We start from the raw sequence: 24,208 nt of genomic DNA on the forward strand, positions 1-24,208 counted from the left end.
ATGATGCGCTTTCTACTTCACAAAAATGAACCGAAACTCAGCGAATAGATGCCTCACAGACATGATAAATATATCTATAGAAAGCTTTAAATTACTACTTAACGAAATAAAACAAATCAAAAACAAAAACTCTTTCATTATGATCATAATCCGTAAAGATTTACTTCTCTCTAAAGGCGCGTCTAATGAAGAAATGGCGAGTCGAAAACTTCATCCTTGCGACACCGACTCAGAAAACACTAGTTTATTAGTAAATAATTCAAATATCTCCTTACTGTTTCCCCCTGACGCATTTATGGTAATTACTTTTGCCGGTGCTTTGCGGCAAGCTTGAGCCTATTGCGTGCATTTGAACACAGAACTCTTCAGCTGCGCTGAGGGCACACTCCATACATGCTGCTGCTGCGGGACACTAAACACCGTCGAGCCGCTCTTGACAGTCTCGTGTTGTTTACAGCAGCGCTGCAATCTTTTTTCATCACTAATTGATGGATGTCTAAAATATAAAAATAAGGAGAAGCCTAAAACAGGCCCGTGGCCCTGCCCGCGTCTGAACTACACTCTTAAAAATAAAGGTTCTTCACGATGCCATAGAAGAACCTTTTTGTCTAAATGGTTCCATAAAGAACCTTTAACATCTGAAGAACCTTTCTGTTTCACAAAAGGTTCTTTGTGGCGAAAGAAGGTTCTTCAGATTACAAAAAGGTAAGAAAGAGATGGTTCTTTAAAGAACCTTTGACTGAATGGTTCTTTGTGGAACCAAAAATGGTTCTTCTATGGCATCGCTTGAAGAACCTTTTGAAGCATCTTAGGCTATAATATTATAAATCAGGTTGGTTTGTATTGCTGACGTAATATGTAGGCCTAAATGATATGCGTGCGGCCCGCAAGACTTGCACTTGGACCATAGTGCAGCCCGGTGGAAAAAAAGGTTGAGAACCACTGCTCTAGGTGATGAATCAGGAAGAGAAACTTTTTCACAGGTTCAGAAGAGCTTATTCAGTCTGAATAAGCTCTTTTGCACTACAAATACATTTTTTTTGCACTACAATCACTATATCTATATCTGCACTGTTGTTTACTTCACTGGTTTGCACTCTATCTGCCATATGCCTTGTGCTTTATATATATATATTTTACATTTTACCTTATTTGTATATTTGTATAGTTGTATTTTGTATTTTGTATTTAATCTGTATTTATGTTATCTGTATGCACCCAAGGGTCTGAGAGTAACGCAATTTCAATTCTCTGTGTGTATGTGCTGTACATGTGGAAGAATTGACAATAAAGCAGACTTGACTTGACTTGACGATGGGAATAGAATATTGAGAAACTAACAGTTTATATGCAATATTATTCTATTTTTGCTCCACTATCAAAAGTTGTTTCAAACAAATCCAAAAGCATATGTTGCATGTATCAAAGCAACATACACTGGTGTTTCATTTCTGAATCAATCAGTGTTTTTGAACAAATTGATTAAATGAATGATTCAATGACTCGCTCGTAATAACACTTGTCATCACCTACTAGTGCAACAAGGTAACCAACAGAAAGAGTCACTGAAAAAGCCACAACTAGGCTACTTTACAGACCGACAGCCTGTCTGGAACGCAAAAACACAGACAATATCACAAACATAGCCTTTCCTAATTTAAATTAACTAATCCAGCTGCCGGTTACAAAATGTCCTTTAGTATCATCTGATGCTAGATGATATTCAGTGCATGCTGTGGAAAAACATACAGCTGCACTTTACATCTGAAATCACTGCATGTGTATAATTAGAGGAATTACTTTAAGATCAAGATTATGAAAAGTGAGCAGTTTATGCCTCAGCAAATTTTCCATAAGACTTCACAAATCCAAAAATGTACTTAATCCTTCTACCAACCAAGATAAATGTCCTTCAGACATTAACATGTACACATATATGTACTGTATATCATATAGAGACAGCAGACATGCATGCTGTTCATGCTTCATACACACTCTACTCTGAGAATGCTGAAAAATCAGAGCTAAAGCACTTGTCAGAATTATACGGATCTGTGGAAAAAATACCTTTTAAGGCTCTCAAACCTGCCTCAGTCTTCCTTACATGCAACTCAAGTCTCACCTCTCTTAATTCTTTAACGTGTGTAGCTACAATGACTAAACTACATTGACTCATTCAACATTAATATCAACACTAGGATTGATGTAATACTTTTAAAGATTTGAAATTAATCAATCTGATTTTACATTTTCATAAATATTTACTTATTTAGTATTGATTAAATAAGTAGTAAAAATTCATAATAATAACACTAAAACTTATTATTAATAATAGTTCCAAAGTAATATATTTTTAAGTCATTTTGTAGTGTCAATTTTCAGAAGCTTGCACAATTAAAAATTATATGTGGAGTAATATTAGATGATCACTACCATGGTTGCTATTCATTCAAATTTCATCACAAATTTAGCATTTTTATTTATCTTTTATATTATTATTACTAATATTAATATTATTTATTTATTTACATTTAAATTTAAATTTTTATAAATAAAAAAATTCTCAATTTTTACTGGATGGGGAAGTAAAAGAACGTTTGGGGAGTTAGAGAGGATAAAAAATGTTGAAAAAAAAAGAAAAGAGAGAGAGAGAGAGAGAAAAGTTCAGGATCTCACATCACTGAAATGATGAGCCGGTGTAAAGCTGAATTTAGAGAGATGACGAAATAGACAATTCAATCAAATTCACTACCACCCCCGTCTAATGCGCTTAAGATGCACATTTTCCAAACTGGGAGATAAAAATGACTCAATATTTTCCTTTAAAAGTTTGAAAACCTTTAAACCTTACAATCTTTGTGCTGCTTTAATCTAGTTCTTAAACTGCAGGGAAAAAAAGAAGAGTCCTCTAGCATAGAAATCCCACGTGTCTTCAATATATTCATTCCACTGGATATTTTAAACATTATCTGCTTTCAGGCCAAGGCTAAAATAAACTTGCTGATGCAAGTGCATCAATTGTGAAACTAATCCCGTAGTTTGCTATAATCATCCTGTTTGTGAAACGATACTAGGATTTTAGACCCATCAAAGTGTAGGTTAAAAGAAACTAAACCTAGGACGTTGCAAGGAGTAAGTAAAAAGAGTGAGTAAATCATATTATTGAAATTCTGATATGAGTGGCAGGTATTCTCAAAGGATCCAGGTGCTTCTAAACCAATTTACAATAATAAAGAACTCAGCACAGTGGAGTGACTGGCTATTTGCATCTCTTTTCACTTGGTAAAGGTCAAGTTTGACAGAGAGTCTACAGAGACCTCAAACAGACCTGACTGTTTATGAGACATTAAAATACACACAATTCACCAGAGGTTTTATAGTCATGAAAGGGCAGGGACAGGTTTAATCATCAAAAAATGTTTGTACAGAAAATTATTTCTTTCTTTCTTTCTCTCTCCCTCTCGGGAACAAAGGCATTAAAATACACTACAAAACACAACTCAGCGTTACTCTATACCAGGGGTAGGCAAGTTCGGTCCTAGAGAGCCGCAGTCCTGCAGAGTTCAGCTCCAACCCTAATCAAACACACCTGAACAAGCTAATCAATGTCTTCAGGATTACTAAGGCTATAGGCAGGTGAGGTTTGTTTTCAGGGTTGGAGCTGAACTCTGCAGGACTGCGGCTCACTAGGACCAAACTTGCCTACCCCTGCTCTATACCAACATTTTCATATTCATACCAAACATAAATTACCTTTAGGCATTGCAGTAGCACTTTATTTTTATTTCTGTAGACCTTATTATCTGAAGACTGCCAGTTTTGCTGCAAGTCCTGGCAGTCTCATGACCAGCTATGCTCTGTGTGGGCACACTAGGGTCATCTTTCACTTATGGCGCTTTTCCACTGCATAGTAGGGCTCGGTACGGCTCACTTTTGGGGGGTTTTCCACTGGTTACAGTACCTGGTACCAAAACGTGACGTGTAAACTCTGCTGATCACGAATTGACCGGAGAGAATCGTCACTACCTGCGTCACTGAACTTGAGACACAAACACAAAAGAACCGATAGATTTAAATCAGCACAGCCAGCGAAGGATCGAACGCAACTGTTTTGAATGAGCGCACCTTTTTTTTAACAACCAAAAAGTTATGTTGTCTGTTGTGGAAGAACAGACGTTCCTCTCGTTGATAGCAGAGGAGCGGATCCAGCGAGAGCTTGATGGGGCGACGTGGAATGAAATTTTTTTTTAGGAGTCGTGGTAGCACAACTATAACGACATGTGAATAATCCCGTCCACTCTAAAGCGGTACTGAACTGCAGTGGAAACGCAAACCGGCCCGAGCCGAACCGTGCCGTACTGAGCCGAGTCGTACCACGCAGTGGAAAAGCTCTATTAGTTATGTTTCTATTCTCTCTGTTTCTAACTTTCTCTATTTGTCTCTATTTTTCCTCTTTTCCTTTGCCTTTGTAACATCAGGACATAAGTACTGAATGGAAGAGTAGCGATGGCCCACCGATTCACGTTCACGTGCAGCATGTGTTTGGTGATACTACTTGCATTTGGATGTAGACCATTCAGCAGTGGCAGCACTGACTGATGGTCAATACTGTACATTAGCAGTTAGCCCAAAAGCAGTGGATGTTGTGCTAATTTGGGACTGTAGGGAAAAAAGGGAAATTCTCTTTGTCTAATCTATATGACATTGCATAGTCCTGTATTTTGCTTTTAATTTTGTTAAACATTATCTACAGGGCTGCCACTACTTGACTTGACATTGAGACAGCATTCTTGATAGAGCTTGGCACATTTTATACTTATGGTACACTAATTTTAAAGGTAATTTAAAGGTAAGCTTTTCACTGGGGTAGTACCCTCACAGGGACATTTTGTCAGACTTCGCCCCTTACCTGAACCCCTCCTTTCCGAACACTGCCCTCCCTTGGCGATTTCCCCACACAAAGAGGACACCAGATCCCCCATTTATTTTGGACACTCCTTCCCCTTTGGACACTTTATTCTCCATTTTGGACATTTTATGTTTATTAAATAAAAGCCTCTCCGAGGCTGGACGCCGCACCCACTGTGTCTGTCGTTTGCTCCTCCCGCCACACATGTAACAAGGATACTGTAAAGTGTTACCATCCTAAAATATAAAGTTTCATTAACCAATTATTTAAAATATATATATTATTAATGAGCCTATATAAAACAGTGATTAAATTAGGCTACCATCAAAGCTCTTTTATCTTAAGCAGAAAATAGTACAAGAATGTAGGGTTGTAATTTGCTTTATTATTCATGGGATTTAGCAAAACCTTTCCTTCTAAAATGTCATGCCCTTTGGGACTCATAAGTACGGCCCAAAAATATATAAATAAACAAACACCTGAATATGATCACAATGCTGTGTTCTTAGCAGCTACGCCACTTTTACCAACTTACATGTGGCAACACTTTAAGGTGGCATGTTACATGTACCATCTATAATAACAGAGGATTATGCATAATTACAAGTAACCCTGGTACACGAAGAACATGTAGTTAATTAATATGACTCCGCACTTATTTGTGTAATTACATTGTAATAACGTCACCTTAAAATACAATGTTTCCTTACATTTTTATTTTACAACAAAAGTAACAACAAAAACTTCAAAATAAAATGCTGTCTTGGTTACAAATCAGGAAACTACACAGCCGTTACCCTTTCTAACAATACATCCACTTCTGCATTGCTTCAATTCTGTTAAATAGCCTGATTTCATATTCCTTTCATTTTGTTTCAGTAGAGAAACTGCATAATATTCTCCATCTTATAATTAAATATATAGAGACGAGAGTGCTGTATATCTGTTAATACCTCTCTATATCAGGACTGTCAAGGCTATATTTCACGCTTCAGCAAATCCATCCAAGACCTTGCATTTGACAGCATTCATTTCAAGCACAGAAAAACTGCACTGCAGTCTTTCATACTTTTACAAAAAAGGAGAGAATGACAGTCAGGCTAATAAATAACAAAAAAATACTGAGAAAGTTTAGAAATAAAAAGGGAGGCCCTGAGGCTTTTTGATCAGAACATTGATCAGAGGCTTCATTTGTTGACAAAAAATAGTTAATATTTGACGAAGATGAATGTAACATGTGACCACAAAACAAGAGCAACTATAAACGATTTACAAGTAAAATGCTGACCTTGTTACATAGAGAAAAATGAGATTCAAAGAATCCCTAAAGTGAATGAATAAAGGCCATGATAAAATATGCACACACACACACACACACACACACACACACACACACACACACACACAGATACACAGAGTTCAACGTATTTTGGTGAGAGGACACATTTATCTTCCATCCTGAGAGCCAAAGGCACTACAGCTTCAGATTCTGACTCAGGATACATATTATATTGGGGGGATTATTCAGATTCAATATCATCACCCTCATATTCATTCCTACAAATGAAGAAAGCTCCCACAAGCAGGGATAGTCCACCCAAAAATCGAAATTCTGTCATCACTTCCTCGTGTCATTCCAAACCTGTATGACTTTCTTTCATCTGTCAATCACAAAAGGATTGCAATGAATAAGGACTAACAATGTGTCTACACTGGACGTGTCTGTTGTCATGTCGCACCGCAACAGCTTGAGGCTGTCTACACTGGACACAACAAAACAACCTTTGAAAATCTATTTGTGCTTCATGTCAGAAGTAGCGTGAACGCTTGGAGTACATCAGAAATATATCAGACAATCAGTTTACGTTCTGGAATTTTATTGCACCATGCTGCATCCATCATAGACAGCATCACTAATATTATTGGGTTCTATTGTCTTTGACACATTGCTGAAACTGAAAACCCTTTTAAAACCATCCATCAGACCTGTTTGACCAGGCTGGGAGACTAGATAAGACCAGCAAACCAGCCTAAGATGTTTTTGCATCAGAAAAGCATGATCAAAGTATCAAAAGAATTTGTCCACATGACTCATGCGCTGTATTTCAACTCTCCCAAGTTTTCATACACCCCTTGTGTTCATTTATTAAACACTTTGACTAATCTGCTAACGCCTTTATCTATCAGTAAGTGTGTAGTGTAGTAGTTTAATTTAAAATGTTTTTGCTGTCATTCTACAGATTTACTTATAAAAATCAGTGCAGAAAAAAAAAATCCAGGTGGACCTAGATATGAAACAGAGGAGCCTGAGTGACGAGGCAAACAGACAGTCACAAAGAATGCTTTTAATGATCGAGAAGAAAGTAGGACAACATGTTTAATATAAATTTTATGGTTTATTTTAAGTATTTTGACTTTAAAGTCATCAAGATGCTTTGCGTTCTCAAAAAGGAGAGACAAAAAGGGCAGAGTAGGAGATATCGATTGAAAAAAGAGAAGAGAGTGAGAATTAGTTTGAGAGGACCAAAGAGATCTGTGAGATGCCTTATTCATCCTGTCCTCCTTCCTCTCTTCAGAACTCCAGGTTATGTTTGCCACATCTTAACCCTGCATAGAGAGCTGATCAAAGACACAAGTCCCCTCAGAGCCCATCACAACCGCACTGTACGTGAAGAATGGAAAAGGACTGCAGAAAAACTGCAATAACCTTGTAAAAGATATAGTTGGTTTAATCATTGATATTTTGACATTGAACAGTTTGGACATTTTCTGCTTTTGCATAAAATATCTGTTTAGTTCATACAACATTGCAGAGAAATGGTTATAAGACATGGTGAATACTGATGTGCTGATGGACAGGGGGTGGGGGACACTTCAAGAGGACGTTGGCATCAAAACAAATCAAATGTAAATTCATGTTCCAGGTCTGTTTGATGTTCACACAGTTTTCAAGTTGAAGACAAAACAGTACACATTACAAGCAACCAAAGCTATGTATTTACATTACAATTTATGGTAAATGAACAATTTTAATTAAAACTTCAAAACTAATTACTAAATTAATACAAGAAAATTTTTTATTTGCATATTTCATGTACATGTTCGAAATTTTGAAACATTTTTGAAAGAAGACTCTTATGCTTACCAAGGCTGCATTTATTTAGTTAAAAATACAGTAAAAACTGTAACATTGTGAAATCATTTTACAATTTCAAAATGTAATTTATTCCTGTGATTGCAAAGATGAATTTTCCCTTTTTTTATTTCATTTTAATATGCTGTTTTGGTGCTCACAAAACACTTCTTGTTATTATAAATTTTGAAAACAGCTGTACTGCTTAATATTTTTGTGGAAACCGTTTCATCACTTTTTCTAATTATAATTTTAATCTGCATTAAATACTTCTTTTGCAGAATAAAATAATAATAATAATAAAAATTACTGAGCCCAAACTTTTGAATGGAAGTATCTTTCATAGTCACCTTTTTCTCTCTAAACACATAAAAAAAAACATTAATCAAATTTTAAGTTAACCAAGAATTAGTCATGAAAAAACCCTTACAAGCCATAATCTAGTCTCTGCTGATGGGATGGTTGCAACATCCAGAACACACTGTTCAAATGAACATTATTAACGGTGAGATGTTACTGCTGCAGAACCAGCTGACACAGTTAGAAAATAATGATACACAACTTGAACCTCAAATCATGATAGAGATGGCTGGCCAATGAGAATATTTCTTACCCTTTTTTGCATGTTCTATTTCACTCTCAATTAGATATAAATGCAAACAAAAGTATTTTATTGTGTACATTTTTCAGTATCTATAAACGTCTGTGATCTAAGCTCTTCAGTAACATCCTCTCTGAAGCAGCTGGATGGAAAATATGCCCCCCACCTCAATTTCTCTCTCTTTCTTTCTCTCTCTCTGATATGCTGTGAACAGAAGGGAGGAGTTTTAATTTGAATCCTGAACTGTTGCCCTTCACAAAGCTCAGAGACAGCACTCTGAGTGGATCGCTGTGGATTAAAACACCTGTCTGTGGGTTCACTCTTTCCTCAGGAAAGGATTTTTATGGCAAATTACTGTAAATAGTTGTTTACGGAAGTGAAAAGGAAACTGAAAAGAAAGTTTTACTATTGATGAGCACGGAGAACAAGTGTTGAACAGTGATTGGAAACCTAAAATGAGATGCATATCTGGAAAGGACCAGGGCAAGAAAGCAAATGTCCAAGTATTTATTTTCTCTCTCAAAGGACAAAAGGTAATGTTGTAAGTGAAAAAAACTTTTTTTTTTCAAAACTGTTAAAGTGCTTAAACAGTATTATATTTTGGTAAAATGCATGTTTTTATTCATTGCATATTCAATACTCATTATAAATACAAATAACTCATTTTAAACTTTTTAAAAAAAAATAGAATATTTTTAAATCCATAAAAAATAAATCTTTTAGACCTTTTTTTGACCGTAGCTGTAATTGAGTGAAAGTCATTCAGCGCTTTCTAGAGTTCTTCTTTTAACATTTATGCTTAGGTATCTTCATTCTCAAAGTGAGGTAAATCATTGGGCGCAGTGTGTCGGGTGAAACATGGCTGGAAATAGTTTTTTACTACATCTTCTGCTCACTGCCATTGTGGGACGGGCTGCTAAAGCACAGGATGAGACTTCTACTGATATGGACATCCAAACAGCCAATCAGACTATAGATCCTTTGTTGATTTCTGTGACATCAGAGGGGCCTCCAACTTTGACCCCACCTGCAGAGGTGGAGGAGGATACTGTGCCGTCCACTGGCACCCGCTGCCGGGGTTACTATGATGTCATGGGTCAGTGGGACCCTCCCTTTAATTGTAATGCAGGTATCTTCTTGTACTGTTGCGGCACCTGTTTCTACCGGTTCTGCTGTCAGTTCCGTCAGCAGCGACTGGATCAGACCTCCTGCTCCAACTATGATACTCCAATTTGGGCCAACACTGGAAAACCTGTGGCCACCAACACTGAGGTACAGCCAGACCATGAGCGGGATCGGACTCACATGATTGTGTACATCATCTGTGGTGTGGTGGCCATCATGGTCCTGGTGGGAATCTTCACCAAACTGGGGCTGGAGAAGAGCCGTGGAGGCCAGAACGACCTCAGTAACTCCAGGTGAGTAGAAATGAGCTCAAATCTATTGAGCTGCCAAAATGGAAAACTAAAATGGAACTTCACAAAACTTCATAGCCAGCAAATAATGCTCCACACATGAAACGCACAATACTATAAAAATATGAAACACTCATAAATATTAGGTAAAATAGTCGTTTAATACTTTTTATTTATTCATAATTTGATATTTCACTTTGCTCGACCACCATCTTGGACATTTTCACAATACATCCCCTTGTCAAAAGGAATTACACTGTAGCATACTGTTTAAAAAAGTACTTATTACGGAAATATATTTTAAAAGTATATACATGCAAACTCAATGTTTAACTGCATGTTATTTAGAATTCAACAAAAATGTTTTATAGCTTGAATTTATATTAAATGCTATTAGTTGAAAGTATTTTCGAACCACTTAAGTAGGACTTAAGAACATCTTTATATAAAGTCATAATTACCCTGAAATATCACTGAAGTGGCAAGCATTTGAAGTGACTGACAAGCATTTATGGTAAACTATACTTTAAAATATACTTTAATCATTGTGTTGAAACATTTATGTCATGTATTTAAATGTACCGGTATTTGTAATTACACTTGTAATGATTAAGCATTTAAACTAAATGTACTAAATTTAAACAAAATGTAACATCAAATAACACACTACAGTTAAAAACATCAAGTAAAAAGTATACTTTAAGTGCTTTAGCATGTTATGCTGTAATTACCGTAATTACCATAGGCTCGAGATTAAAATACGTGACTTTCTGTTTGGAGCTGTTCACGTCCTTGTACTGGGAATTATGCATTTCTATAGCACCACTATCAATGCCTAAATTAATCTGAAGTGGTCAGGTGCTACAGCGGTCACGTAGAACAAGTAGGAGCTCTCAGAAAAGTCTCAATTTACTTGCTGTAATTGCGAGTTCTACGAGGACATGAATGCATTTTACTTCTTGTAATTAAAGTAATTTCAACATGTTGTGAACACACCTTTAGATAACACATCAAAATACTTTAAAGCAGGGGTCTCCAAACTCGGTCCTGTAGGGCCAGTGTCCTGCAGAGTTTAGCTCCAACCCTAATTAAACATACCTGAACCAGCTAATCTAGGTCTTTCTAGGTATACTAGAAACTTCCAGGTAGGTGTGTTGAGGCAAGTTGGACATAAACTCTGCAGGACCGAGTTTGGAGACCCCTGCTTTAAAGTAAAACTTTTAATTTAGCATTCTTACAAAGTGCACTTAACACAGTCATGTAAGTGTACTCTCTTTAAGTACACTTTTATTTCATTAATATTATCTGTATGCAGAGTTTTAAAAAAACATGCTTGTAAGATTTGAAGTACACTACAAGTGCACATTTAACACAATTATGCGTACTTCATTTTCACAAGGGCTGACTTCTCTTCAAATTAAAAATGTAAGGTTGTCTTAGATTTTGGGTTAAAGAAAGCATCTTAAAGCGACATAAGTATGCTGCCTACCGTTTTTGGAAAAGCCTTTGCACTAGAAACAGACCTATGTCTTAAATTGCTGTCTAGGTAAGACAGCTCACTAGGTTTTGGAACAGAGCTAAAGAAGATTCAATGCACTTTTTATGTTTAAGGTGCTAATAGTGCGTTCAGAGTGTGTTGGTTAACCAAAGCTATTTTGGTCAAGGATATTTTGGCCAGCTTTTACATCTGTATCACATACAGTAGCAAACCAAAGACCAAGTAACAGCATCCAGCCAAGACTAAAGCCATTAATATGCATGCTGCTCTTCTGAATTTAGCAATCACCTGTACTAGAGACAAAAAGAGTGGAAGAAAATGTTTAGAGTGTTGTCCTAAGGTTATTTTAATATTCATGGCATCAAGGCATTAAAAAGCTAACCCCATCCAACTTGAATATTTCTTTCTTATGTCTCAGTTACCAGTTCTGCATCTCTGTTCCTTTCCCTCCAAACGTCAAATTGAACCTTTTGTTCTCATCGTTCTAAATATTCAAAATCTCTTTCTGAATATCAAAATACCTGTCATGAGCAATATAACAAAATACCGAGAATGTATAATTCTCCCAGCGTTCTGCCGTAACCCCATTTTACACAAGAAATGACCCAATAATGCAAACAACCCTATCGAGATGAACAAATTTGGAGGACGAAAATACTCATCCGAAGATTAGCACTTTTCCGAGGTTAACACCTCTCCAAAAGCATTTCCCACACGCTGAACACTGCACACCAGATTAACTCTTCTTACAAGATTAAGAGTTCTGCAAAGATTAACACTGCTTTAAGATTAAACCGACTCTTTTTGAGGCGACTGCTAGACTTCGCAGCTCTAGAGAACTAGTTTATGCACTTCCATTCACACCATTAAAAAGAAAACATTTTGCCCAGATATCGAATTGATATTGAATTGGGCTCCTAAATAATTTCCCACTTCCACTTCCAGTCATGTCTTAATATTTAAATGCTACACCAGTGTATCATATTCCTCAGAACTCTCCAACTTAAGCCAAACAGGGAAGAGGAAAGCAGGTTTTATCTGTCAAGCTGAACTTAAACACTCCATCTTTGTAGTCATAGTTTTGTCATGTAAGCAAAGGAATGGCCTATATTCATTAAAAAGTTTGTCATTGCTGAACAATGATGGACATAAAATAGGGACAGAATAATATAGACAACACAGAATGTGAGTCATGATTATGTGAAACATAATTCACTGAGGATTACAGCAGTGATACCGAAATCTATGATTCAGATCACATCTTAAACAGGATGCTGCGGCCAAAGGCAAGATTCTGTACCATACAATATCCCATCTACAGTTAAAGAAAATTATTCTCATGCGGGGCAGGGTGCTCAACCATATGGGTGCCCCGAGCGGCTGAAATCTTTGAGGTATCACATGTATATAACATGAGACCTTCTGGATCTGGCACAGAATTATTATTTTTTTTAGTCAACTGGATTTTGAATGCAACTTACCCCATAAAGTGTTACATTGATAATTAGGTTGTATGATTATTGTAGATAAAATGCAGTGTAGAGTAGTGTTCGTAATTTGTTATTTCTCTGATCACAAATGCAGACATGGTTTTATGTTTATGCGGCGCGATGCAATGCAACGCGTAAAAAGACAGTATAAGTCATTATAATCCATAATTATGTCCCCACTGGATGCAACAAATGCCTCGTTTATAATGAGTTTTAATGTTTTTGTCTTGTCGCTCCGGCCGGGACAAGGCATCACAATATGGTAGGGGGCGTAACATTTCCGTCACACGCTTGAGGCATTCGGCCAACCACAACGCACTGGATAGCTGGCCAATCAGAGCACACCTCGCTTTTCAGACCGATGAGCTTTGTAAAAATCAACACGTTTCAGAAAGGCGGGGCATAGAGGAGAAACAATAATGTACAGTATGTGGAAAATAATGTGTTTTTTGAAACTTAAACCACATAAACACATTTCATTACACCAAATACACAAAATAATGTTATTTTTAGCAACATCATATGACCCCTTTAATTCACCCCACTCACAAAAAACAGATTTAGTATTCATCAAAATGAATTAAAACAGTGAAATGCAAACTCAGAATATGACGCAAACCTGCAATAATTAAATATGTTAAATAACACAAATGTGTCTAATCCCATTTTATTAACCAATGTCTTTGCTGCTGACCTTTGATGATCCAGTTCAACCATACTAAAAAGCAAAAATGACTTTCAATTGTGCTTCATTGTTTTTTTATTGCTGAAGAGTGTTTCTTCTCCTGCGTTCTACTGTACAGACGTGAATTTACTTTTCCTTCAGCCTGAGGTTTATTCATTACACTTTTTGGTGTGAAAGAGCTTTTACATTTGCTATAAATCAAGCCCTGCTCATATTTGAAAAGTAATGCGAAAGTAATGTAACGCATTACTTTCCATAAAATGTAACTAAGTAATGTAATTAGTTACTTTTTTAAGGAGTAACACAATATTGTAATGCATTACTTTTAAAAGTAACTTTCCCCAACACTGGTAGCTATCAAAACGTCAAAGCCCAAAGGTCTTTTCAAATTGATTACTGGCTGTCAAGTACAGTTGCGTTTTTAATTGAATCTGGGTCTACTTGCATACCCTTTGGAGGCTGTATGTTTTAATATGTTTTTGATGTCGCTGCACTGGATACCGCAGAATAACAAAAAGATAAATAACATTCAAGACTAAAATAAAAAGGAAATTCAATGACAGGGATCTGTATATGAACCTCTGTATATTTCCGAAAACATTTATAGGTTGTGAGTCTTCATTAAAACCTCCAGATAAATATGAATTCAGGTTTACTTTTTTTGAAAGAGGGTAGGAAAGAAGGACAGAATAAAGAGTGACCACAATATTAAGCATACTATAGTTCTCCTAAATCCCCCCTCTCCTCCTTCATATATTCCTGAGCTTGTTTGTCAGATTTGAACCTGTGTCTTTCCTGTGGCTCTAAACTGTCTGAACTCATTTGACATGAATGAGATGTGGCTGCTCATGGCTGTGCGCTGTGTGTTTGTGTGTTAATGCGTATGTACAAGTGTGTCTTTGTGGCTCAGATTCTGGAGACGTCTCTCCCGCATGGTTGAGTCTTAGTGGGTGTGCACTGACATTTGCATCCTGCTGGCCCCCAACCTCTCTCTCATCTCCATCGTGACTTCAAGGCCCTCCTGTTCTTCTAAGGTTAACATGAGAGTCTATGCTCTCTGACAAGACTACTCATTAGGGCAGCACAATTAATTGAATTTCTAATCGCGATTACAATTACGGATGCAACAATTACATAATCATTCAAAGCGGCAAATTAATTGTTCAAAGTCCACTTATGTTATTCTGCATGCTTAATGTGTTTTTTTTTCTTTCTATAGGTATCTTAAGGTTTTTTTCCATTGTTTTAATTTTAGTTGTAGTATAACATTATAATACCATTACGCACGGGCCGGTATGATATTATGACGGTATGATAACCTTCGGTTTCACGGTATCACGGAATTGTCGTTACAGCTCTAAAACGTGTTATTTTTGTGTGACTGAGTAAAAAAACAAAAAAAAATACCTTTTTCCCGCTGAACACAATATATTTTGTTTTTGAGCAACATACAGAATATTAGGAACAGTAGAATTTGTTTATTTTTTCTTTGATTTGTTTCCTAAAAGACTGACATCTTTATTTAACCTAAATCTGTAATTAGCCTACAGTTATTTAATTTTAGTTATATAATTCATATACATATGATTTATATCATTTCATATCATTTAGTTATATAATTTCACATATATAATTTGATTTAATAATAACCCAATTTGAAGCAAAAACAGAATGTAATGTTCTGACTAGCTTTGTGAAATTATACTACATGCCTGAATGAAGCAAACAGTAGAAGCTCTGAATGAGACACAGATTCACTCTCTGACAGCAGGAGGTGTATGGCAAGCCGTTTTGACTTTTATTCATTCTCAGGATATGAATTCTTGATATCAACAATTAAATTTTTACTAGTTAAAATGTTAATTCTTGATATCAGGAATTAGATTTCTACTGGTAACAATTGCGTTTCCTTGGTTACCGCTGTTAAAAAAGCAGCTCTGCGCTGAAACACTGCTTTAATATGAACTATACAGAGACGAGACGAAAAGAAAATACCACGTAACGTTAAACTTTTCTGAAGACAGTCAGTTCCCCTCAGAAACACATTAATATAAACCCCCAAATCAATATTGAGGATTTTCTTCCAATAGTTCGTGCATCATGAACAGTAAGTGATCTGCCTGCTACAGTATTTTTCTCTGTGCGTCCATCTTCAGCGTCTCTGGTCTGTGTTAATAGGAATTTACAGACTTCATATTTTCACATAAATTACATTTTGGAAAACGATTGCATTGCAACGCAGTTTGTGCAAGCCCAGAAAAGAGACGAGTTGTTTGCAATAAGACAAAAAACGTCCGGTTGCCGATCGCGTGAGTTCCAGAGCTCCTTAAATTCGACCATCCTACACACACACGTGACTGATCGCTCGCTCGCACCAACATGGTGTTACTCTACACTGCACCCAACCTGAGGGATTCCTACACTTTCAGTCTTTGAGGAGACATGAAAAACAGCGCATCGGTATAATATTAGCGGTTTTGAAAACGTGACATTTTCAAATCGCGGTATACATTGAAACCGGTAATCGGCCCATGCCTAAATACCATGCATATTTTACCTTTTTTATTTAAAGAATAAACCAATCCAATGTATAGTTGACATTTGAGGCTTAATACTACAGAAAAGCAATACAAGTTTATCATTTAGAGTGCTTTCAGCTTGTTTATTTTCATATAAAAATATGGCATGCAGTTGCTTTAAACAATGGTTTAACATCATCAGTGTAACTTGTGATAATCGTAATTAATAATCGCAATTACAATTTCAAAAGAATAATGCATTCATAATCGTGTAGCCCTACTATTCATTACCTCTCTCTTTGGGTTTTTCTCTAGCCGTGTGTTTGCCCTCCGGCTGAAAGGGATTTGTGCAGACCGCTGAACTTGACATGATGATCTAATACAAAACTTTCTGACTTTTACATCATATGCAGACATAACAGACTATATTCATTGTAAGAGTTGAAAAATCACAAGGAAGGGTCGCCTAGTGCTAGTTGTTTATAGTAAGAGGACAGGACAAGAAACACTTGAGAAGCAAAGAAAGAGAGAGGATGACAAAAGGGCAAAAAGCAGGACAGGATCAACTACCGGAAAATGACAACAAATATAAAATGCTTAGAAAAATTTGTGTAGTGAATTTTGTAAAATTTATTATTGTATATAATATCATTATGTTTAATACTACTAATTGTTTAATTCTCATATTATATATATCATATATATAACACACTCACACTTTTATTTAGAATGTATTGAATTTAGTGTTACTGTAGTATTATTTATATACTAGTATAGTATTTATAAATATTCTGAATTAGCTTACATTTTTATATTTTCAGTTTTAACTTTAATTTTAGTTTAAGTTTCAGTAATTTTGTTATGTGCTAATTTCTATTTAGATGTAATTTATTTCCATTTTAATTTTAGTCATTTTATTAACTTATTTTCTGTTTGAGTACATTTCTAATTTTTTATTTTATTTGATCAATTAAAATAAAATAAAACTTGATATATATATATACACACACACACACACACAAACACTATATTATGAATAATGTTTTTAATGCTTTGGCAGCAAAAAGATTTGACCATGCCCTAAAAGTTGCTTAAAATAAAGAGCAAAAATGTTTTACCATGGTAACAATGATTTAAAACAAACATGAAATAATTCATCAAACTTTTGCTGCAAATTTAAAATAATGTTTTTAATGCTTTGGCAGCAAAAAGATTTGACCATGCCCTAAAAGTTGTTTAAAATAAAGAGCAAAAATGTTTTACCATGGTAACAATGATTTTAAACAAACATGAAATAATTCATCAAACTTTTGCTGCAAATTTAAAATATGCCTACTTCTGCTGTAAGTATAATACGAATAGTGTGCAAATGATTTCATATGAATCTGTGCACATTAAGTAAATGACATGAGGGCTTATTGGGATAGCATAATGTGAATTTGACTAACTGGTTATCTGCGGGTTACACATTACAAGAGTAATTCGTTTCTACATAGCATTAAGCAAGGCGAAGCTCTTCCTTCTGCAATATAATTACATATGGCACCCTATGAATAATTGCTGATAAAATCACTCAACACAGATCCAAAGATCCAGAATCTCGTTCCACACAAAACGCAACTGCACAGAGGAAATGTGACTGCACTACAACTGCAATAAATTATGTAGTAATGATAATTACAATTAAATGAGACAATCATACTAATTATACATTTGAATCAAACATAGCTCTGTAATTTGTGTTAGTTTAGCCATCACATCTTTATTAAAAGGATGAACCTCATTAGGCTCCCATCGTTTTACTGACATCTACTGTACGCATGCAAAAGAAGTGAAATAACAAAGCCAAACAAATTTGAATGCTTGCACATTGGTGTAGTATGAAAACTTTGAGTAGAAAACAACTTACCACCAATATCTGGCCTTTAAAGGTCCCCTGAAGTGCCTTGAAACACGCAGCGTTATTCTATGTGGTGATGTCATTTCAACTGAAACAGGAAGACAGGGCGGGACACATCGAGCAGCCCCGCCCCCTTTTAAAATTAGCCAATAGCGTTTTGTTTATATCTGCACGGGTCAGAGCCGTTGAGCTCGGTAAAGCTGCATTTGACAGCCACAGTCTAATTAGATTACCCCCTAGAATCAATATGAAACTCTTAGTAAAACAAAATAGTGATCATAATCATGCTGAGGCTGTGTAGTTTTAAAAGTGCTTAATATATGCCGACTCGCGCATATGATCTGCTCCGAGCGATCGCGTCTCTGGACCGAAGCCAAAGTCAGGATCAGACTGTGTGTGCTGCCGCGGTTCACGTGAAACAACGTGAAACCAGACTTCATTTGCCCCAATCGAAAGCATATTTACACTGTCTGAATCGTTCCCTATCGCCTACATTGTACACTACGTGCCTTTCACTGTACAGGAAATACTACACTGTGAACAAGCGACCGATCTCAGCCGCAGCTTCAGCGTCTATTTATAGTGTAGGGGGCGGGCGCTTCGGCTTCTAGAGAGCGAGGCGACATAAAAAAAAATCGTTGAGCCGTTTTGGCGGAAGTGAGGAACTAAAAGCTTTGAATGCTCTTCAATCTTCTAAATGCGAATTTTGTCACGTTTTGGAGCACACTGCCTTAAAGATAACCTTAAGACTAACATATTGATACTAACACCCAAAAAACTTTAATTTTGATTTCATGGGGACTTTAAACAGACCATTAAGGTCATCTGGACAAAAAACTGTAACGGACGAGAGTGTGACTACGGAGTTGGGGATCCAAATGCAGGCTTTATTTCATTGAACATAGTCGGAACAGGCAGGGTCAAACAATGGCAAGCAGCAACATCCAGGGTGAGACAAAAGAGTAATCTGAAAACAGGCAATGGTCAGGGCGGGCAGCAAACGATCACAGATCGCAAGAATTCAGTCCAAGATCAAAAACACAGGCAAGGCAAGACTAGGCAAAGAACAAGTCAAGGTAATCAAGGGAAACACTCAGTAATGTCCGCAATGCTAAACAATACTTCGCAATGTGTGTGTATAGTTCAGCTTAAATAGTCTGTCAACTGGGCAACAGGTCAGCATGTAATCAGTTCCTGGTGAGGGGATTCTGGGAAATGGAGTCCGGGGTGAGAAGGTGCTACAGACCTCTTTGGTGAGTGGGAGGAACAGCAGGGACCGGATTCATGACAAAAACACATTAACTAGTTGTTTGCTTCTTTATTAAGCAAACCCTCGGGCAGTTTGTAAGAAATAAAAATGCACCATATAGAATAATTTAGTGATGGAGTGAGAAAGAAGACAATACAAATTGGCCCTATTGTGATTGAACAATCATGTCAGATAGCATTGCTTTTGACCCATGGCTGGCTGCCAGGACACGGTATATCTGAAACCCAAGGAAGTACTCAGCAGTGCTATCCCAGGATGCCCTTGTTTTCAGGTCTCACTGTCTCCTAGACCCTGTTCTGTATTTTTTGTTGTGGGCGAAATAAATGTGTCACGCTCTGCAACTCAAACTCAGTGTATGTGAGTGAGACATCAGGGCAGCGGGAGTCAGGATTGAGTCACCCGTCTGAGCATAAGCATGGCACATCCTCAAAGTCACCCTCAATGAGCACAATCATATCAACATTACTGGAAACAACCAACTAGAGATTATAGGTTGTTATCCCCTTACAAGATGAAAGCATTAGCCGGTAAACACAATGGACTTAATAAAAAAAAGCAACTGTCACATTTGCTTGATAAGAGAGACAGACTTTAAGAAAAATATAAAAGGAAGCCTTACATACTGATTAACACGGAAACTAACAATGCTCTCAGAAGTCCCTTCAAGGCGAGTCAGTTCACTTGACAGTCAAGTCAGCTATTTCTATGTATATAATACACAAACAGTTACAGCATTTTTATTTTTCCTTTCTATAAATAGAGTAGAGATACAGTTCCTATCTACTTGAATGGGTAAAGACCCATTTAAGTATTTGTCAAGATAATGTTTCAATAATATTTTATATGTTATCAACAAACAAACAAGTTAATAAAAGTCATTTTAAGTTGCTAAGCTATCCCATTTCAGTTGCATTATTATCATTATTATTATTTCTACGGAGTCTCTAAAGGGACATGGAAAAAATATGGTATGGGAGGAAAACTTATAATTCAATTGTTTTGCATTTCCTCAAAATTCTGAGAATGTTTTGGAAGCAAGTGCAGATTTCTCAGGGGAATGCAAAACTTTTGTAAGCAAATGCAAAGTTTCTTGTTGAAACACAGAACATTTTTAACAAGTAAGAATCTAAAGTAACAAACCTGATTGGTTCTATTAATTAAAAGATAGAACTTCAATTCCTACAGCCACCATACAGCACTACCATTTCTATTCCATTTCCTCCCCTTTACTGTATCTCAAGTCACAATAGGTGTGAGTACACAATAGGTGTGAGCTCCCCTGAGAAATCTAGAACAAACAGATGATGTTTATAATCTACATTGAGTTTAGTTTTACTTTCCTCAAGAGAATTCCAAAAGCACTAGGGTGGGATGCAAACGGAGACAGCACAGGATTGGCTGCTGCCATCCGGTATAATTGCAATCCATTTCTCTGCTCCACTGCGGATGCCTCTTCTGACCTCCATGAAAAACGTCATCACCAGGGAGAATATATTCTCATGCCTTTCTGATGTGTTGTTTTTCTTAGGCCACAGTGGCCTACTGCCATTGGCATCGGCCGGCCAAGGGCCAGTGCGCTTGTGCTTGACAATCACATTAGATCTCATCACAGTCCCTTGTTGGTTAAAGGGTGTTGGACAGAATTAGAGACCTCACCAGGGATACAAGTGGAGGCTGTAGGAAATAGAGCAATAATGGAGTGTCAAGGATTTGAAGAACACATCACCCAGGAGGACCCAGGGATGCAGGGACGGGTTTGTGAACTCTTGGACAAGAGTAAGCAGCACGGCCCTCAAAAACAGGCAGTCCTGTGGATGCCAAGAGTTGTTAACTGCTTAAACATATTTTTTTTTCTAATGTGACCAGTGTAATGGATATACAGTACATCCAGTGTACACACAGAGAATATATTGAGTGTGAATTCATTGACTGCCAGCTGATACTAAATGACTGTATTGATAAAATATGACAGTATGCTGATTGTCAGCCTAAGGGCTTAAAGCTCCACATCACTAATGATGCACTGATATACACAGCCATAGCTACAAATCCTTATTCTTTTCAACAAAATGTATGGGATGTACACTGCTCTGATGAAGTGCCCTATGACAGTATGTCAGCAACCTGAGATCAAATCCAGTTAGTGTCATTTTCTGATCCGACCTATTATATGGGATTAGAACATAAAACTTCAAAATGTAATATTTCTGTCAGACCGTGTGATGCAGATGGTAGTGCACTTGTTCATAACACGAATTTGAACCCAGTCTGTGTCATGTCCTAATCTTCTTCTTCCATCTCTCTCTAATTTCCTGTTACACTGTCTTATAAGAAGAAACAATACAATTTTAATAAATAATAGAACATTTCTCTGCATTTCTTTCAGTATAGATTTAGCTTTTTCCTAAAGAAATCAATACTTTTATTCAGCAAGGACACATTAAATTGATCAAAAGTGACAGTAAAGACTTATACATAGCTGGTAACACATTAGAATAGGGAACACATATTCACTGCTGTAAGTTAGTAGTTAGATTTCGGTATGGGGTAGGTTTAAGGGATATAAAATATGCTCATGCAGAATAAGGCATTAATATGTGGTTTATAAATACCAATAAACAACCAATATGCCTGCTAATAAGCAACTAGTTAATAGCAAAAATATGTCCTTAAAATAAATTGTTACCACATTGTTATAAACCAATTGTTTATTTAATATAAAGTGTAACACTTTCTTTACCAAAAAGTGCTCTTAGTCCTGTTACACATTTGTACTTTCATTACCAAAAAAGTGTTGTTACCAATGTCCTGTTACACATTTATATTTACACATACCATTCGGTGGGTTGTTACATATGTGTAGTTACACCTTATAAATACTTAGTAAGTTAGTAGTTAGATTTCGGTATGGGGTAGGTTTAAGGGATATAAAATATGCTCATGCAGAATAAGGCATTAATATGTGGTTTATAAATACCAATAAACAACCAATATGCCTGCTAATAAGTCCTTAAAATAAATTGTTACCACATTGTTATAAACCAATTGTTTATTTAATATAAAGTGTAACACTTTCTTTACCAAAAAGTGCTCTTAGTCCTGTTACACATTTGTACTTTCATTACCAAAAAAGTGTTGTTACCAATGTCCTGTTACACATTTATATTTACACATACCATTCGGTGGGTTGTTACATATGTGTAGTTACACAAACATTACAGCTGTAGATACTATGTACCAATGTGTACTTACACTGTGGTTACATACTATGTACACATCTAGTTACTATGTAAGTACACAGGTATTAGGGCCACTTAATATAAAGTGGGACCGAAATAATGGTTGGGTAAATGATTATTCTTGTCTCCTCACAGGACTCTGCAGGAGTTGCTGAAGCAGCCAGGTGGGGAGTTGAGTCCTGTGGATGGACCTCTGAGCAGCACAACATCTATCGGAGCAAATGGTATCTCTGCCAGGATGCTTCGCAGCCGCAGTGGTGAGATCACTTACTCTGCAGTTTTCCCCACATACAAACATAATAAAGAAAAAAAAATTGCTATATATATATATTCTAGATTTATGGATGCATCACCTTTGTACATGTCTGCTCACACAGCATTGCATGTCAACGCACACTCTGAATCACTGGCTCACAGCTGCTCACTTCTTTCTGCTCTTGTTAATAGCAAATAAATAAACAAATACAAAACAAAATAATTAAATGAAGTGCATGAGTTTCCTCATAGAGAATTAATGGCTGGTAACTAAATGGTTGTAGTTGTGAATCCTGAAATCCTTGAGCTATTACAACTGTGCCCCTGAGCAAATCTAATCTTAATGGGACTGTCATGGTCATGGTGTGGAGGCAGGCAGGACGACGAGGACGACAAGGATACCAATAAAGATATTTAATGTAGACACAACAAGGCAGATTCAAGAAGATGAGACACACACACTCGGGGTAACATTCACAATAATTGACAAACAAAGCTGAGACAGACAGGAACTAATATAGGGTGGATAATCAGTGGCAGACAGGTGAGCACAATGAGGGTAATTAACTAATGATTGTACGGGCTAAACCAACAAAAGGGGAAGAAACCACAACAAACAATCCACAGGAGTGTTACATTACTCCCCCCTCCCGGAAGGTGCGTCCTCGCACCGTAGAAACATAGGGAGGGGCGGAGGGGGACTAGGAGGAGGACAAAGCAGAGGATGTGAGATGATGACAGAGGAAGGCAAAGGGCTGGCAGGCAGACCAGACAGGTGGAGGTTCCGGCAGAGGACGGACTTCCAGGAGGAGGATGGCTAACAGAGTCCAGGGAGGTGGCGATGGAGGGAGGAGCCAGGGAGACGACAGGAGGGAACCGGAGCAGGAAGAGGAGCCAGGTGGGACCCAGGCCACAGCCATAATAGCGGCCCACGGTGGAGCCGACAGAGGGAGGAGCCATGGAGGAGGAATGTCCACCAACTCCAGGGGGCCGACCAACGGCGGCGGAGTAGGTGGTGGAGGAGCCCGAAGCGGAGAGCCAACGAGCCAGGGGGATGCCGAGGATCCGGGGGGCCAGGGTGGAGCCGAGGGCTCTGGCGACCAAGGCGGAGGCGTAGATCCAGAGATCCGCGGCGGAGCGACTGAGGACCAAGGTGGAGCTGACGGGAGGAAGGAGCCCAACGGAGCCAGTAGGACAGAGCGACGAGGTGCAGACAGAGGAGAGGAGTCCAGAGGCGATGGCGGGTCGACGCCCGACCAAGGCAGAGCCGGAGGGACGAGGGAGCCCGGTGGAG

General features: G+C 37.4%; 1 protein-coding gene across 1 annotated transcript in view; it reads left to right on the plus strand.

The window, feature by feature from the left end:
• Nucleotides 1-9,413: 9,413 nt before the first annotated feature.
• The window catches only part of LOC107554029 (protein shisa-9-like), a 33,514-nt gene continuing 18,719 nt past the window's right edge, over nucleotides 9,414-24,208 (plus strand). The window contains exons 1-2 of the mRNA XM_016236384.1: nucleotides 9,414-10,061; nucleotides 22,795-22,916. Coding sequence (XP_016091870.1) covers nucleotides 9,502-10,061; nucleotides 22,795-22,916 — 682 coding nt within the window. The 5' untranslated portion in view covers nucleotides 9,414-9,501. The remainder of the gene's footprint in view (nucleotides 10,062-22,794; nucleotides 22,917-24,208) is intronic.

The sequence above is a fragment of the Sinocyclocheilus grahami genome, unplaced genomic scaffold (assembly GCF_001515645.1).
Source record: "Sinocyclocheilus grahami isolate Dianchi unplaced genomic scaffold, SAMN03320097.WGS_v1.1 scaffold490.1, whole genome shotgun sequence".
Taxonomy (NCBI): domain Eukaryota; kingdom Metazoa; phylum Chordata; class Actinopteri; order Cypriniformes; family Cyprinidae; genus Sinocyclocheilus; species Sinocyclocheilus grahami.